Genomic DNA, 16,761 nt, shown 5'->3' with positions numbered 1-16,761 from the left:
AGAAAAATTTTAAACATAAAAGTAAGACTTGTGAAATTATAAAATATATATTATTAAATGTAAAATGTAAAATGTTAATTAAAAATTAAAATATTGATACTTTTAAACATTAAATTTAGGCATTTAGAATGAATATTGATTGCAATTAGTGAAGTAATAATGATATAATTTGGATGCATGAAAATGTTTTTCAAAATTTTACTATAGAAAATAATATTTATTAGAAAAATGGCGAAAAATAGCAACATTAGCAACATATGACAAAAATATTTGAAATTTTATTATTATTTGATGGCAAATGAAGGAAATATGGAAGTATAAATGCTAATCTGACTCAAAACTACCAACGAACTAAAAGGAAGGACTAATAAGCAGCCCACACGTAATTAAATGCATTTGATTACCTCACCGGCTTTGACAAATGAAAACATAACTCCCCACTTTATAAAACCCCTCTTCTCTTCTTCCTCCTCCCCTCAAATCAACCCCTCCGATCACATCCTTCTCCTTCCGCCATGGTTTCCGGCGAAAACGAACAGAGCCTCGTCCACAGCTTCAGAATCTCCTCCGTCGGTCCCGGCCAAACACTCGGATGCGACAGCTCCTATCACCTGACCGGCCTCGATTTGGCCATGAAACTCCATTACATCAACGGAATCTACTTCTTCGACTCGGAGGCCAGCCAGAGGGTGACACTGCCGCAGATTAAGGCCGCCACGTTCGTTATATTCAACGACTACAACTTCACCTGCGGTCGGCTCCGGCGAGAGGATTCGGGCCGGCCATTCATAAAATGTAACGACTGTGGCGCAAGGTTTGTTGAGGCAGAGTGTGATAGTACAGTGTCGGAATGGCTGGAGATGATAGGGGACGATTGGTCGTCCATGAAATTGCTGGTTTCGCAGAAGGTCATCGGACCTGAATTGCACTTTTCTCCTCCCATTTATATGCAGGTTCGTCCCTTTCTTTTAATTTTTAATTTATAAATTAAAAATGGACATTTAAAATTTTACTAAACTTAAAAAATTTATTGGATTAAAATTCCAAGATAACACAACACTCCCATGGTTGACTTATTTTAGAAGCTTGAAATAAATATATATTAAATAGAGAGGGAAGTAGTCAACTTGTTTATTGTTTATATTGGTTTTTATGTTCTTGATTTTTTTTTTTTATTATTATAAAATGTTTAATTATCTCAAGCTTCAATTTAAGCCTTTGGTTGTTAATTATATAGTTAATAGATGGTTTGATTAGAGCTTAAGAAGGGAAAACAAAGTTAGGATAGATTAGCTCTCTTGAAATTCCAAAAGTTTATAAATCAATAGTAACAACAAAATGTTTTTCACTTGAGCTTTTAAAAAGTGAGTAATATTTAACTAAATCAGTTTTTAAAGTCGAGAATTAATGATAAAATATATAGAGATATCAATAATTGTTTATAAAAAGAAATATTTTTGTTGTGGTACATGATTTGTTTTACAAGTATAATAAAAGAAAAATGTTGATTCACGTGGATATTGAATTTTAAAAGTGAATAGTAGAGCCTCCAGGCTCTCTGCAAAAGTATCAGAAAATAACCATTTTTAATCTTAATTAGGAATAATATTTACTAATAAAAGTTCTTTCATTTATCTTTTTAGTTTTTACATAATTGATCCAACTCCAAAAAAATAAAAGAAAAATGTGAAAATATTAATCAAAATGTGGCTTTGCATCTCACCACTTTAATAATAATAATAATAATTGAATATTTTCAATAATTTTATCCTCTTCAATAATTCTCTTAATAAATCTCTTTAAAATTACTTTTTAGTTATCTCTAGATAGTAAGTCCTATTAAAAGATCTTTCTTTTAATCAAACATCTAACCCCTAGTTTAGTTATTCAAATATTATGGAAAGAAAAAAGCAATTTTGTTCTTTGATTTTGATTTTGAGTTTAGTTTAAATAATTATAATTAATTAAGCTTTTTAGCTAAAAATAAATTAATAAATATCACTACTAATTTTAAAAAGTGACTATTGGACGAGAAATCAATATTAAAAATATAAATCTACAAATTTAAGAATTGAATTAACATATATCAAAGATTAATTTAAAACCAAACTCGAAACATAAATAAATTTGTAAAGCTTTAGAATTATATACCAAACGCAAATTAGACTCTAAAATGTTTCACCTATGACATAAAGTATTATATATTTGTGTCACGTTAGTTAAGTGTTATCCTCATCTTTTACTAATAAAAAAAGTATATATCAATTTCAGAAATGAATGCAAGCATGGGTGTAAGTGTAACTTTTTCTTTTGTATAAAAACCTTGTTCTGCCAGAGATTGAAAGCTTCATTCCAACGGTGTGAAGTAAACCTTTCATCTTTTTCAAAAATAAATAAATATTTCATATATACTCATCTATCATTATTATTGCATATGAAATTTCTTTTCCAACAACAAAAAACTAGGAATGAAATACAACAAAACTAAGGAGCATTAGAACCATGATTCAAAGAATTGTAAACAATTCAATATGAATCTTAGATAGCTAATATATACATTTTAATTACCAAACAAAATTAGGTCAAAAGTTATATGCGTAAAAGATCATTGTATATACATAAAACTATTGGAATCACAAAAAAGAAACATGTCTATGGAATTGGAGTCCAATAATCATAAGAATAAATGAACGAGAACATATATCTCGATCGATTGAAATTTGTATCTAACAAAATTATGCTTTGGATACTTTTCTCTAGTTTTGATTCTCCCATTCTTTCATCAATTATTGGAAAGTCAGTAAGGGGAGAAATGGCTCTGAGACAGAGTAGAGAGTTTAATTTTGCTTTAATGACGGTAGTAAATGGTGAGTGGTTTCTTGTTGAAGGTGGGTCATTTAACTTTTTTTTTTAGTTGCGTTTCAATATTTTCATTTCTATACTTTAAAATTTGCTCTATTAAAAAAAATAATTAATTTTTCAGATAAATTGTTTGAATAATAATAATAACAATAATAATAATTTTCATCCAAAAGAATATAATATATATGATTATATAGTATAAACGTTAATGGGTAACAATTAAAGTAAAAAAAAACGAAAGACCAGTATTGGGACTAAATTGAAGGTTAATTATATTTGTATCATTACTATTTAAAAAGAAACCTTTTTAAGTGCAACATAAGTTGGTGCACCCACGACACAAACTACTTGCAATAAAAATCTGTTGGAGGAAGTAATTTTTTTTTTATTTTTTTTTAATGTTTAAATTGAATTGAACTATTTTCAGTGTGCAAGAAAAGGAATTGCTGGACTAGGTACGACCCCAGTCATTGTCCTATTATCATGGCCATAAAATTTTGATTAGTTAGTAAAGTAAAATTAATTATTAAGAAAAGTAGAAAATGATGGGGGGGGGGGGGGGGGGTATGAGTTGTGAGATTATTGAATGAAAACCAGTATAATGTCACCATAATTTTATTAATTGGTGTGATGATACATATATTGTCCCTTTCCCATCTCTTGAGCCTGTCACGTGCATGTCATCATCATATTGTACGAAATATTTTTCTGTAAACAATTGCATGTTATGACAGTAAAACATTGTGTTTAGTAAATTTGAATTTATAGCATGTGATGTATCAACATTGTTTGAAGTTGATAGTGCCATGTAATGTATTTGTATACTACAGGTAACGAGATTCAAATGCAAAGGAATGTCCATTGGGCTGACCTGGGCCCACGTCCTCAGTGACGCCTTCTCCCCCGCCGCTTTCATGAACTCCCTCACCAATATGCTCTTCGGCGCCCCCACCGCCCTTACATCCCCCCCACTACCTTCCCTCGCCACCATCACAACCACCCCACCGCCCAAACCTCCAGTCTCCGCCTCCGCCAAGCCCCCACTTTCCCTCCGTCGAGTCGACCCGGTCGGCGACCACTGGATCCCCACCAACAAGTACAAAATGGAATCATTTTCCTTCAAATTAAACCCAACCCAATTGGCCAATTTACAAACCCAAATGCCCCACCAAACCCCACCTTTCGAATCCATCTCCGCCGTTCTCTGGCATTCTATAGCCAAGCTCCGGCGAGGCTCCGAACCCACGACGGTAACTCTCTGTAAACTTGATTCAGTTAAACAACAGGGGAAAGTAATTGGGAACACCCAGAAGGTCTCTACAGTTAGATCTTCCGCGGCCGCTGTCTCCGACGTCGACCAGAGGGATCTGGCGGCTCTGTTGGTAGATAGCGCGGCGAAGGACGAAGGGGAGCTCATTGAAGAGGCTGTGGACAGGGACGATGGAGTGAGTGATTTTATTGTTTACGGGGCGAATTTGACATTTGTGAAATGGGATGAAGCCAATTTGTACGGAGATGGGATCATGGAATTGGATCATGAGAAACCCAAATTTGTGTACTACACCTTGCACGGCGTGGGAGACGGTGGAGCAGTGGTGGTCATTCCTGGGCCAGTAGACGATGGGATCAGTGGCCGGGACGACCGCGGGAGGTTTGTGACTGTGATTCTGCCGGAAAATGAAGTGGTGGGGCTGAAAGCTGAGTTGATGGCCAATGGAATGTTCCTTGAGAAACACAAGGAATGAGTCAACAAGATATTTTGGAACGAAATTAAGAAAAGAAGTTATCCTTTTCTTTTGTGTCAAAGTTAAGATGATAAACATCGAGATATTTTTCACTTCGTTGTGTGTTAAGAGAGGTACTAGAATAGTAAAAATACTTGGAAAGAATAATGCTCATCAACATAATGATGAGCAAAAGTTCTTAGTAGATTCTCATCATATAGTGCATTTCTAGTAAGTTAATTAATTTCAATGGAATGTAATACATTATTAGATGTATCTAATACTTAAAAATATTATTGGATGAAAATGTGACTTATTAGAAAGTGCTTTGAAACTTTTACCCACTATGCATATGTAGGAATTCGTGAAGAAATAAATAAGATTTGTATTCAAGGTTGCATGGTAAAGTTTCATACCTTAAACCATTTAAGAAAATATTGCTTTGGTACATGCAAAAGTTTTCAAGTTGCTGGTTAAATATTTTAGTTAAAAATAAAATTGGAGTAGAAAGTGGAAAAAAGAAGGTAAACAAATAATAATAATAATTAAAAGAAAATACCAGTTTCAATTGAAAATGGAAATCATTGAGCACCAACTTGTTTTGATTACTCATGCAGGTGTTTGACTTTTACTCTTAAAATAATAAAGAGTTATTACTCAAACAAGTAGTGATTAATAAATGATTTGTTTGGGTTGAATTGATATTTTCAAAGAAAATTGTTTAAATAGACCAAGAATCTTTACCTCCAACACTAACCACCTTTCTGTGATCAATTGAAATTAAGAAAACTATTCATCAAATAAATAACTAAAACCAAACCCTAAATCTACCCAACCTTAAAGAGGGGGAAAAAAGTTCCTATGCTATTGATTCATAGTTATCAAGTATCCAATAATCTCAAACTTCCCAAATCAAAGTGTCATAAAACTAAAAGAAGATAAGGCAGAAAGAATCAAGATGAAGGATTTACAAAGGATTCTTCAACTTGCCAACATTGGTTTCAATGATTGTGAGGAACAGCAACACCTGCTACCTATCAACTTCTACAGCCTCCATCTCTGTTTTATTCTAATTGACAGTAAACTAATCTATGAAGAGGATCTTAAAAGCTAACAAATCACACTTCAATGGCCACCATATGAGTGTTTTGATAGAAGAACAGGAAGGTAAAAAAGAGGAGAAAATTTCTTGAGCCTAATAATAAGGGTAGTAAGCTTTTAGTATCTTCAAAAAGCAAACCAGAGTCTTTTTACCACACCATCTAGGAATGAAAAATGAAGATATGAAAACCAATCCGCAGCCTTATAAATGAATTGCACTAATTTTCCTTTTCCCTCTATCTTACATTTCTGTAAATAAAAAAGTTCTATGATACAAATCAAAATTGTGGTGGAGTTGTAAAGACCACATCTAATTCCTTTCACATTCTCAATTAGAAAGTGCTTTTTTCAGCTCCAAGCAAATTAAATAAAATACCACAAGCTCACACCTCCTCTCTCTCTCTCTCTCTCTCTCTCACACTCTCTCTCTCTCTGCAGGCAAACCTCCCACAGCAGCCTTTATGAATTTTTCTCATTTCAATGAATTAGTTATTTAATGTCCTAAGCCAAAAACCACCATCCATACCTACCCCCCACCCCTCAACGATCAAGAGCAATCCAGATGATGCTGTTCCAATCAACAATTTGATAGCAAGATTATCAAATCACACGTCCAGCCCCAGCTGCAAGAGCAGCAGTGGAAGAAGAAAGGATATGTGCTTCCATGTGATCAAGGGAGTTGCTGTGACGTGGCTGCCAGTGAATCACCACTCCAACACAATTTCAAGGCGGCACCTACCCTGAGTCAGATAGAGTCAAGTTGGTAAATCAAGCCCAATCATGTGAGACCATCAGTATGGAAGAACATAAGGCAGAGCATAAACATCAGCGGATTCTATCTGCATTGCATCGGCCCATACGTTTGGCATTTCTGTGGCGTCCGAAGCTTCCAACTTGGGCTTCATCGCTAGGGAAGAATTGCCACAAAATAGCCAATCTTGGCTATCAGAATCTGACAATTCCTCCATTTTGGGTACTGAATATACCTGACTCAAGTGCTTGGAATCTGGATGAGGTGATTTTTTATGGATTGCAGTAGGTTGAGGATGATCGACTTGTCCAGACTTGTGTTTCAAAGAGGCAGGTGGGTGGTGAGCGTCAATAATGCCATTAATCTTGCGTTCTTTACCAACCAAAATAAGGTCATTTGACACAGCCTGTCTCTCTGAAGGAGGCAAGGTGGAAGTCAAGCACGGTTCCAGTATCCTACCATTTTCCTTCAATGAATGAGAAGTAGGCCTCAACAACTTACTGGATCTGTTGTCAATTGCTGAAAGAAAATTAAGAAAACTATTTTGAGAGCTAAAAGAGTTACCAGTATAAACTACAACCAAGTTCAATTAATAGATCCATAGCCAAATAATTACGTGGTTCATTTATACAAATTAACTCACCATGCAAGACTCCATTAGGCTCAAAATCCTTCCGTTTCTTAATTATGTTTTCCTCAACTGCAGCACCTATATTGCTGTCAGGAAGTTGTGATGTATTCGTATTTGTAGAATGTCTACCTAATAGGTTATCCTTATTGATCTCCTTTGTTTTATCTACCATGGCATTCTTCTCTTCCACCTTCTCCTTTGCTTTCTTTTCTTTTTTCTTCTCTTTATCGCTCTCTTTATCATTTGACCGTCCTTTCTTCTCCTTATCTTTATCCTTGTGTTTGCTCCGTTTTTCTTCACCTTCTTTCTGTCTAGTTTTATCATTTGATTCTTTCCTTCTCTCGGCACTTTTCTCCAATTGTTTGAACATTCCTGGAACTCCAGGTTCAACAGTCGCAGTTGCAGTTGCGGTCGCAGCTGCAGCTGCAGTTGTGGCTGAACTTGGGACTGCAGAACTGCCACCGAATCTTTCCTCGTGTCTAAGTCCTTGACCATTGTATTTTCTTTCATCAATTTTCTTGTTCTTGCTTTGGTCCTTACTTTCAAGCAAGGTCTCAGAAATCCTACCCACCTGTGCGACCATTCCATCATCCCTTCTTGGTTGTGCAACAGCAAACTTCTCGACCTTTGCAGTTCCACTGTCCTCAATTCTCCTCCCCACCTCCAGCACCATTTTTGTGTTCTTTGTCTCCTTAGAGTGAAAAGAATTCTGACTAATCTTATTTCCAATGTAAGAATCAAATTGCCCAGCATGCTTCTCCTCTTGGACATTGTTATGTTTGACTCTAACAACTTCTTCTCCATTTTGACTCCCAATTTTCCCTGAATGTTTACTCTCCTCCGAAGCATGTGCTTTCTCCTTCTCCTTATTCCTATCCTTCTTTTTGTCCCTGTCTTTCTTTTTGTCTTTCTTTTCCCGGCGTTTCTCATCACTTTTATCCTTGTCTCTTTTTTCTTTGCCCTCTCTCTTTTCCTTCTCTTTCTTCTCCTTTTTATGCTTTTTCTCTTTGCTCTTCTCCTGCCAATCAGAAAGAAAAGTCGGACTATCAGAGCAAAAACATTTCAAAATGAGTAGAAAACCATGTTTTTTCATTCCATTTCTATATGATATGTTGATAACTTGTGAAATGATGAAACATAGCTGCCATTGTTACAAAAATTGGACTTGAAACAAGATCAAATAGAAACCTTTCTGCATGTCTAACTTAAATGAAAAGGAGCTACAAGAAATTTTTAAAAGGAAAGAAAAAAGTTAAGATTAAAGGAAAATTGTTAAAAATCAGAACACCACCTCATCAGAGTGGAGTAGTGATATCACTACTGCACAATAGATAACCAGACGTTTGTGCTATATCCAATCATCTCTTACAATTTTACAAAACATCAAGCATCTGTGTTGCTTCAAATAAAATCCTTTGAATCTCCCAAAGGACTAAAATTTTATTCAATACCAACTCCAGCTCAAGCACGGAGCACATCACAATGAATGTTCAAATTGACGCTTATGACACAAGAAGAGCAAAACAAAAATATGTAAACTTGTGAAGGCTACAAATATGGGACTATGGTAAGGCATTGACGTCTACTGGTAAAAAGCTCTTTCTAGCTCTAGATTCTCTCTTCTTATGTGTGCAGAGATTTGAGTCTACTAAGTGTGCAAATTTGGGGGTTTCTTCTCTGATTCTACTTTGTTTCCTTCTTTGTTTATCTATCTCTATCTGTGAGTTCCCTTAACTTTCCTGAAGAAAAATAGAGAAAGGTTTGAGAAAGTCTCAAACTACCCTTCCTAGCGATCACTAGTTTTTATTTTACTCTCTCTCTCTCTCTCTCTCTCTCCATTTGAATATTTTTGAGTGATTGGAAGTCACCTAACCTCGGGAAGTTGTATCGATATCAACCCTAAACTTTCATTATAAATATGGTCTGAATCTTTGGAAGCTTGGGAAAAAAGGATTAAAATGAGGATAGCGATTTTTGAATGAAATGGAAGCATTCTGGCACAGGATTATCCATTAGCAAATATGGTCTCAGCAAATAAGATGGAACTCTATGTCAAAGTTTTGAGTAGTGCTAGAAGCCCTTCAAGTTATATGTCCAAACACACCCCGCATACTGACAGTTACTTTTTCATGGAAAGACGTTACAGCAGATAAACCAGCCATTTTGTAAGTACTCAAACACTCTATCAGGTGGATCAGGTTAGAAATGTCTTCATCATAGTTGCAGACCCAGAAGGCATAAGGGACGAGATCTTATTTTAAAATAAGATTTAACAATAGGCTGCTTAGTCATAAAATTTGGCTGCTTCAGTAGCCTGACATGAGGAAGATGGCCACTGACGGAGTCTCATTCTTTTACTAGTAAGCCTCCAATTAGGCATCATTACACTTTAGATGACACAAAAAGAACCAAACAACATTCTGTTCATTTCGAGATTCTAAGCAATCTTTACAGTGGAAATGTGTGCTGAAAGAGATACCCTAACATAGCCCTGTTCTAGATACTAATTAGCAACAATCGAGTACATATGTCGCCAAAGCCAAAGTCGTATCTATTCTTTAACAGTGTACTTGCTCTGGATACATCATGGGTTGCACCAATGAACAAAATTTATCAGGTGGGTCACTGAACTGTGGAGTTGAAAAATAAGGGGAGAAAGGTCTTGATTGCCTGCATCACTCTAAGCAAGACTGTACAATTAAGGGAGAAAAAGATGGAAGGTAACTTCTTTGGACCTAAGTAAACTGTCAAGCCCTTCAGGATCTTATTCCTGTGAATAGCACAAGAAATAGGACTGGGAATTGTAGCCAATCGATATATTAAACAACAAAAGCTTAATATGAAGTTGAAGTCTCCCTAAATCTCAAGTTTCATCCACATCCACAGAGGTGCCTACTACTCCAAAATTTTCTACCAAGAAGAATTTGAAGGAGATCTCAAAAACCAACCCACAAAACCAGTAAAACATTTTCAGTTCTGAAAACTGTGTAAAAAGAATAAAAAAAATCAAGCTTTTACCAGAGGGCCAGCACGACGGGCACTACAGACAACAACACAAGTACAAGTCTAGCTGCCTAGAAAGAGGCATCCATCCAAAAAAATTGGAATAGAAACAATCTCATTGATGAGCATCCATCCAAAGGAATAAGAATTAATGAACAATTTCAAAATCCTTAAACAGAACTACCAGAGTGAAGCACTAAATCTAGCTAAGGATCAAACCTCCTTCTCTCTGATCTCTCCATTCCCATAAAGATCCTATTGTTTTTCAAGATCCAGATGCTCCAGTAATAATAAATCAATCATTATAAGACGCTGTTGTTGAAAAAAGGTCACTGCAAACAGTTTGTTGGAAAAGAAAACATTCTAATTATCAAATATGACTAATCTTAACAATGACACCAGGATGGAACGCTTTGAAACTTTGCAGCCAACAATATAAGAGAACAGAATCCATGAAAGAACATATATTTCGACTGAAATCCGTGCTTCTCAAATACCATTTTGTAGATTAATTAATTAGTAGCACTCCTGTTATTTTTCAAACAACATAATACAGAAACACCAAAAACAGCCAACAAATTAAGAATCTGACACTATTGTAATATAAGGTTGCAACCAAAAAACTAGATGTTCAAGAAAGATTTGTAAGAAGGAAGATCAAACAAAAGTACTGGATAAGAAATTCAAACAAAGCAAAGTGAAGACAACCACACATATCTAATAACCACCTCTATCCTCGCACATTCATCTAATTTTTTAATTGTTCTAAATCAAAACAACTTCCACATAAGTAGTATAGAACCTCCCGATGTTCATCATCAAAGACATGCCCATTACCAAAAGTGCACAAACCAAATTACAATTCCAACAATCGAAAGAGATTTTCTTTCAAACATGGATCATAAAGCCAGATCGTAGGTGTCAGTGTGATGTCACATGTCCTAAACATCAAGAAAGCCCTAACATGAGTTTGAGACCTCAAGATGAGGTTTCCAATTTTTTTAGAACCACAAAGACTTCAACAAGAGAAGATATGCTGGAACAATTACAATGGAGAGGGAAACAGTCCAGACGATTCTAGCATGGATGTACTGATAGAAAATTGGGTCTATAATCAAGTCAAGTTTAAGCTCTGTTTGAGAAAGCAGTGAATCAAGTCGAATTTAAGCTTTGTTTGAGAAGTGAGAAAATTACAAACCATTGTCAGCAACTTCCTACCCTAACCCCAAGAAAAATCACTTTTAAGGGTTGATAAAAAATAGAAACCCAGCCATCATCCTTACCTCATCATCTCAATAGCTTCTTCAAGAGCAAGGCCCAACTTTATCTCACTCACCTCCCATGCTCTGCCCATACTTTCATCTTTTACTTCTCCTTTCATGCTTGTATCTCTCTCAACTCTCAATTCATCTCACAGTTATTTATCCTTCTCTCCACACACAACTATCCATCCAGCCTGATTAAAGTGGCAGATTTCCAATTATGGAGCTGTACATAATATTCTATATTCCAGTCCACACTATATTCTATATTTGAGCTTCGTTTTTAACTTCCAATAGAAAGGACCTTAGAATTCTCATTTGAAACTTGTACTTTGGTTATACAATATTTCTTTTCCCATGTTAGCTTCGCATATGAGCCTTAGGCGTCTTGTTTATGTGCATATCGAAAACAGTCTTCTCTCAAGTCACCAACCAAAGAAGCCTACTGGAACTGTATGCTTACAATGTATTGACAAAATGAAGTCCTCAAGATAAGATGGAAAATGTAAGCTAAAGATCTGGAAGGGAGATTAAGAAGTGGAAATCCTAAAATAATTCAAGTAATCAACAAATAAAAAATTATCAGAAACCTGATAAAATTAGGCTGACGAGAAATCAGATCCAAAAGATTTGATATCATCAAGATTTTTTCCGTAGAAATTAAAAAAGTTAGCACTTAGCAGGCTATTCATAGGAGAAGCTTCCCATAGAAGACACAGAAGAATTCATGTCCCAGGCTTAAGCTGAAAGAGATTGAAAAGATAATTCTCCCATTTAAACAGCTCCCCAACAAAAATTGCTAATGATATAGTGAGCCATCCAGTACAATGAAAGATCTGGTCTAACGACCCTCACCCCACTTGAAATACTTCAAATGTCAAACGACAATTAACATGTATTAATGTATAAATATATGTTGAAGGAGAAGAGTATTTTTTTTTTCAAAGTGAGAAGCTATATTGCCATCTACAGCTACCATTTACCCAAAGAAACACGTGGATGTGGCAGAAATATTTTTAAGATTCTTAAGACAAACGAGAACACAGACCCCCCCCCCCCCCCAAAAAAAAAAAAAAAAAATAGAGCAGATACAAGCACACAAAATAAAATATAAGGTGAGAAATAGCTGGCAGAGAGCAGCCCTATAAACCATCTAATAAGCTAGTATTTATCAAAAGCAGGCAGTGGCATACACAATTATCTCATGATCAACTACCATCCATTGCTTTTAATCTCACAAACATATGAATTGTTCATTCTTGGAATGGACATGCAGAATAATATTCGATTTTTAAGAAACAGCAGTGAATCTAACAGTTTGACACCAGTAGTGCTTAAAGAAAATAGAAGGACCAGATGTTTCATCTAAATGTCAAACAAGTCTAGTCATGTGAGCCTTTATGATGACTCTGAAATCATGCCTAATAAACCTCCCAGAATGGAGTTATAGCAGGATGCTCCATGTAGTTTCAAAAGGGCCAGTAATAATTTTTCTCCATCAAATATCTCACTAGTAATATATCTATTAGACGACAAGGTAAGTTGTAAACCTTTTTTAGTAGGTCTGCGTCCTCTGCCCTGGACTTCTTTTCATATCCTGGTGGCGGAAATGGAAAGCAGCGCGACATTGCACAGAGTAAGACAAAAAACAAGAGCTCCTCCCACAAGCGAAAATGCTATAACTACTTTCCAGAAGCACTGTTCCGAAAAAGGAACGAACAAGAAACTAAGCTGCTGTCCATGCACCATGTCCTCGCATTCATTTCCAGCTTCAATATTCCTCCATGAGCTTCTTAGTCAATCCCACGGATGCAATTCCCAAACCTCAGAGAACTCTTCCCACTTAAAAACACGAATAGAGTAATAATAAGCACAGGCCAAGAGAGATATTTCCAAAATTCTGAAGAAAAACAGATATTAAGATCCAACTCTGCCACTGGACTATATGAATTCTAACCCAGTTCCCGAATTTCAGAGAAACCCTAAATACGAAAATCAATTGAAACGCAGACAAAAAGTACTACTTAATAACAAATTAAGCACAATTAGCTCTCCCGATCAGTTCTAGAAAAATGCCAATGATTCAACGCTAGAGTCACTTGATTATCCTCTTGGGTAAATTATTATCCCCTCTTTAAACCAACAGAACTCCAAAATTAGAGACGAAACACCAGAAACAGTATCGAAAATCCCTTGTAATCCAAGAAATTGATTGGGTTGAAACTGATCACTGTCAAAAACAAGTCTATAATGTGCAATCTTCTTCCATGATCAGACCAGCAAAGTTCACTTCATTCTAGTGGTACGTTACAGTTTCAGAATCGCAGGCTCGACAAAGTATAAACTAAAACCAGAATCCCACAAAAGATCGGAGCTCCAGCCCATTCTAGAGAAAACGCGATGTCTCAGTCAAAATCATACTTTCAATCCATAGGCGGTACCAAACCCTAATAAGTGCAAAACCGATAAATTGGAGAGCCACCCAGTAACGATCCGTCAAAACCCTAGAAAAATCCAACGAATACATGAGCACATAGCTAGTACCAAAACCCTAATTTTTTAATCCTCAAAAACAAAACAAAGAAACCGAGAATCGGAAGAAATCGTTTTTTGAAAACAAAGAAATAGATAGATAGATAGATAGAATCAAAACCCAGAAAAGAGACTACCTATTTGAATAATAGGGTAAGGATGAAAAGGGTAAAAGCAGGTGGATTTAGGGGGAAAAGGAAGAAATTGGAAGTGGGTGGATGAAAGAAAGTGATTGGGGAATTAGGTAATGAGATTAGCTTGTCCGGTACAGAGTAGGCAATGTAGAAGGACAAGATCTCTGTGTTTATGTGGCTGAAACAGAGATTAAGGAGAAACAGAAGGCATGTGAAATGGGAAACAAGGAAGAAAACCCAAAAAAAAGGTGTATGTAGCTAAATAGATTGTGTTCTTCAATCTCTTGCTGCTCTTCTCTTCTCTTCTCTTGTTGTGTGTGTAAGAGATTTGAGAGTGTATTATAAAAAATAAAGAAAAAAGGAAAAAGGAAAAAAGAAATTGGGGGTTTCTTCTCTTGGTTCTACTGAGTTTCCTTCTTTGTTTCTCTTTGGTTGTATCTCTGTCTCTGAGTTCTCTCTCCCAACTATTCTCAAACAAAAACGATTTGAGAATGCCTCTAACTTCCTCTTCCTTCCTAGTGATTACTACTTTTTTATTTCTTCTCCTTTTTTTAAAAAAATATTTTTTATATATATATTTGGTCATTGGAGGTCACACGCAAGTGATAGAAGGGTAAAATAGGGGTATTTCTCCATTTGTTTGACCTGATTTTCCTTTATAATTGTGTTCAAATATATGTAAGCTAAATTTAACGCACCGCAATCTATTTTTTAAATATTCCATGTTTGCCTTTTCATTTTTTTCTCTATATGAAATGTCTTCTGCCTCTTGCCATTTCTTACCTATTCTTCCTAGTGCGAACTTTTTCCATAATCTTTCTTATTTTTCTATTTTTTTACGTCGTTAAATCTTTACATCGTCTTTCTACTTTTCTTTTTTTTTTCGCTGCTATTTCTTTCCGTCGTCTTCTTTCAATGTTTTTTCTTCTTTTTTTATTCTTTTTTACATCGTTTAATTTTTTCTTCGTCTTTCTTCTTTTTTGATTCTTTTTTACGTCGTTTAATCTTTCCATCATTTTTTTTCTTTTCCTTTTTTTCGGTGTGATTTCTTTCCATTATCTTTATTCTTTTTCTCTTCTTTTTTTATGTCGTTTGAATTTGGATACAAAAAAATAGCAAATCTAAAAATCATGTATAAAAAATCTTGAAATAAACATTCAGATTAGAGTAGTTAAATGTAAACGATTGTGTAAAAAAATAAATAATTGGTAGACAAATCTAAACGATCATGTACCAAAAGAATTTAAAAAATCATTTAGCCAAATCTAAACGATCATGTAGACAAATCAAAACGATCATATAAAAAAATAAACGATCGTGTAGCAAAAGAATTTAAAAAAATCGTTTAGCTAAATCTAAACGATTGTGTAGACAAATCTAAATGATCATGTAGTAAAAGAATTTAAAAAAATCGTTTAACTAAATCTAAACGATTGTTTACCAAATCTAAACGATCATTTTAAGTTACCTGCTTACTTTCAGATTAGGGAATAAGAAGAATGATGTTTCGTGAACGTGGTTCATGAGAAGATTGCAAGCAACTATTGGTGTGGTTAATGGACTAGTGTTCGTATTCAAACACAAGAGTATTGTTAAAGCCATTGCCATCGTCTTTGCACACATTTTCCATGCACACTACAAAAAAATTGCTATTTAGTGACAAATTTTTAGTGACGTAACAAATTTTTGTCGGTAAAAGTCATTTATAGCGACGCAAAAAAAATATGTCACAAAAGATTATTATTAGCGACATATTTTAAATTTGCGTCACTAAAAGAATTAGCAACACAATAATAATGTCACTAAAAGTGTGATACCTTTAGCAACAAAAATAGATGTTGCTAAAAGTCTAAAAAATTTCCCCCCTTCATCTCCCTCCTCTTTTTTTTCATTAAACAATTTTAATTAAAAAAACCCTTCCCCTACCCATTCTCAACCCGAAAAAGCTTCCCTCTCCACTCCTCTCCTCCACGACCGAACTACAATCTGCACGAACTAAGCGGCCGACGACGAATCTGCACGACAACATATCTCCACGACGACGCTGGCGCTTCTACACCCACGCGACGACCACGAATCTGCACAGGCCGAACGAACCAACGACGAACGCGATAGCCATGACGAAAGCGACCGCCAAGTCCGAGCGAATGCACAGGCTGAACGACGACCAACGACGAACGCACAGGCCGAACGAACTAGTCCGAGCAAACCACGGTGTCGAATATGCACGAACCACCTGACGGCCAGCTGCACGAATCACTCCGACGGTCAAGTAGTGAGATTCCGGTAAGATTCTTCATTTTAAAAATTTTTAGGGTAGTGTATTTGGATTTTGATTTGTTGAATATTTACTCTTAATTAGTTTTAAGATTGAGTTTTATCCTTTTAGTGGTTGAATAGTCTTGATTAATGTTTAGATTTAAGTAATGTCATGTCGAATATATTTGTTTTGTTAATTAGATTTAAGTAATGTCTCGTTAAATATTTGTTTTGTTATTGTGTTTTCACTTCTAGGTATGAAGTTGTGAGTTTAGATTGTTGTTGTTAATAGAACAACAACAATATAATTTTTATTGACTTGATACGAAGATCTTGATTTTAGGTTTTGGGAGTTGTTGTTTTGATTGCTCTTTCTCTTTGTAAGTGTAATTGTTGTTCTTTCGAATGTGTGATTGTATACTTTATTATTAAACAATTTACATATGGCTTTAATTCTAACACATGGATTTCTAACTTAGGTACTTTAAGTGTTGTACTTATT

At 35.3% G+C, this 16,761-nt stretch overlaps 2 protein-coding genes across 3 annotated transcripts; one reads left to right on the top strand and one right to left on the bottom strand.

The window, feature by feature from the left end:
* Positions 1-364: 364 nt before the first annotated feature.
* On the top strand, positions 365-4,893 carry LOC103496948 (protein ECERIFERUM 26-like). The gene is made up of 2 exons (XM_008458996.3): positions 365-953; positions 3,693-4,893. The coding sequence occupies exons 1-2, from the start codon at positions 516-518 to the stop codon at positions 4,605-4,607; spliced, it is 1,353 nt and encodes a 450-aa protein (XP_008457218.2). The 5' UTR covers positions 365-515; the 3' UTR covers positions 4,608-4,893.
* A 996-nt stretch (positions 4,894-5,889) lies between these two features.
* Positions 5,890-14,520, bottom strand: LOC103496949 (uncharacterized). Of its 2 annotated transcripts, XM_051084438.1 has the most exons (4): positions 14,004-14,520; positions 12,885-13,838; positions 7,082-8,087; positions 5,890-6,957 (listed from the first exon to the last, which is right to left on the bottom strand). In XM_051084438.1, exons 2-4 carry the CDS (start codon positions 12,960-12,962, stop codon positions 6,479-6,481), a joined length of 1,563 nt encoding a protein of 520 aa, XP_050940395.1. In that variant the 5' UTR covers positions 12,963-13,838; positions 14,004-14,520; the 3' UTR covers positions 5,890-6,478. The 2 variants fall into 2 exon arrangements, with proteins under 2 accessions (XP_050940395.1, XP_050940396.1); XM_051084439.1 differs by having other exon boundaries at positions 12,885-14,520.
* Between the last annotated feature and the right edge of the window lie 2,241 nt (positions 14,521-16,761).

Source organism: Cucumis melo, chromosome 5, assembly GCF_025177605.1.
Source record: "Cucumis melo cultivar AY chromosome 5, USDA_Cmelo_AY_1.0, whole genome shotgun sequence".
Lineage (NCBI taxonomy): Eukaryota > Viridiplantae > Streptophyta > Magnoliopsida > Cucurbitales > Cucurbitaceae > Cucumis > Cucumis melo.
This window is presented reverse-complemented; position numbering and strand designations above follow the sequence as displayed.

Coding starts and splice junctions, on each gene's coding strand:
- LOC103496949 (XM_051084439.1), bottom strand. CDS start 12,962: ATGTCGCGCTGCTTTCCATTTCCGCCACCAGGATATGAAAAGAAGTCC. Junction 8,088..12,884: donor ACGCAGACCTACTAAAAAAG/GTTTACAACTTA, acceptor TCTGATTGGCAG/GAGAAGAGCAAAGAGAAAAA. Junction 6,958..7,081: donor GCCTAATGGAGTCTTGCATG/GTGAGTTAATTT, acceptor ATTTTCTTTCAG/CAATTGACAACAGATCCAGT.
- LOC103496948 (XM_008458996.3), top strand. CDS start 516: ATGGTTTCCGGCGAAAACGAACAGAGCCTCGTCCACAGCTTCAGAATC. Junction 954..3,692: donor CTCCTCCCATTTATATGCAG/GTTCGTCCCTTT, acceptor TGTATACTACAG/GTAACGAGATTCAAATGCAA.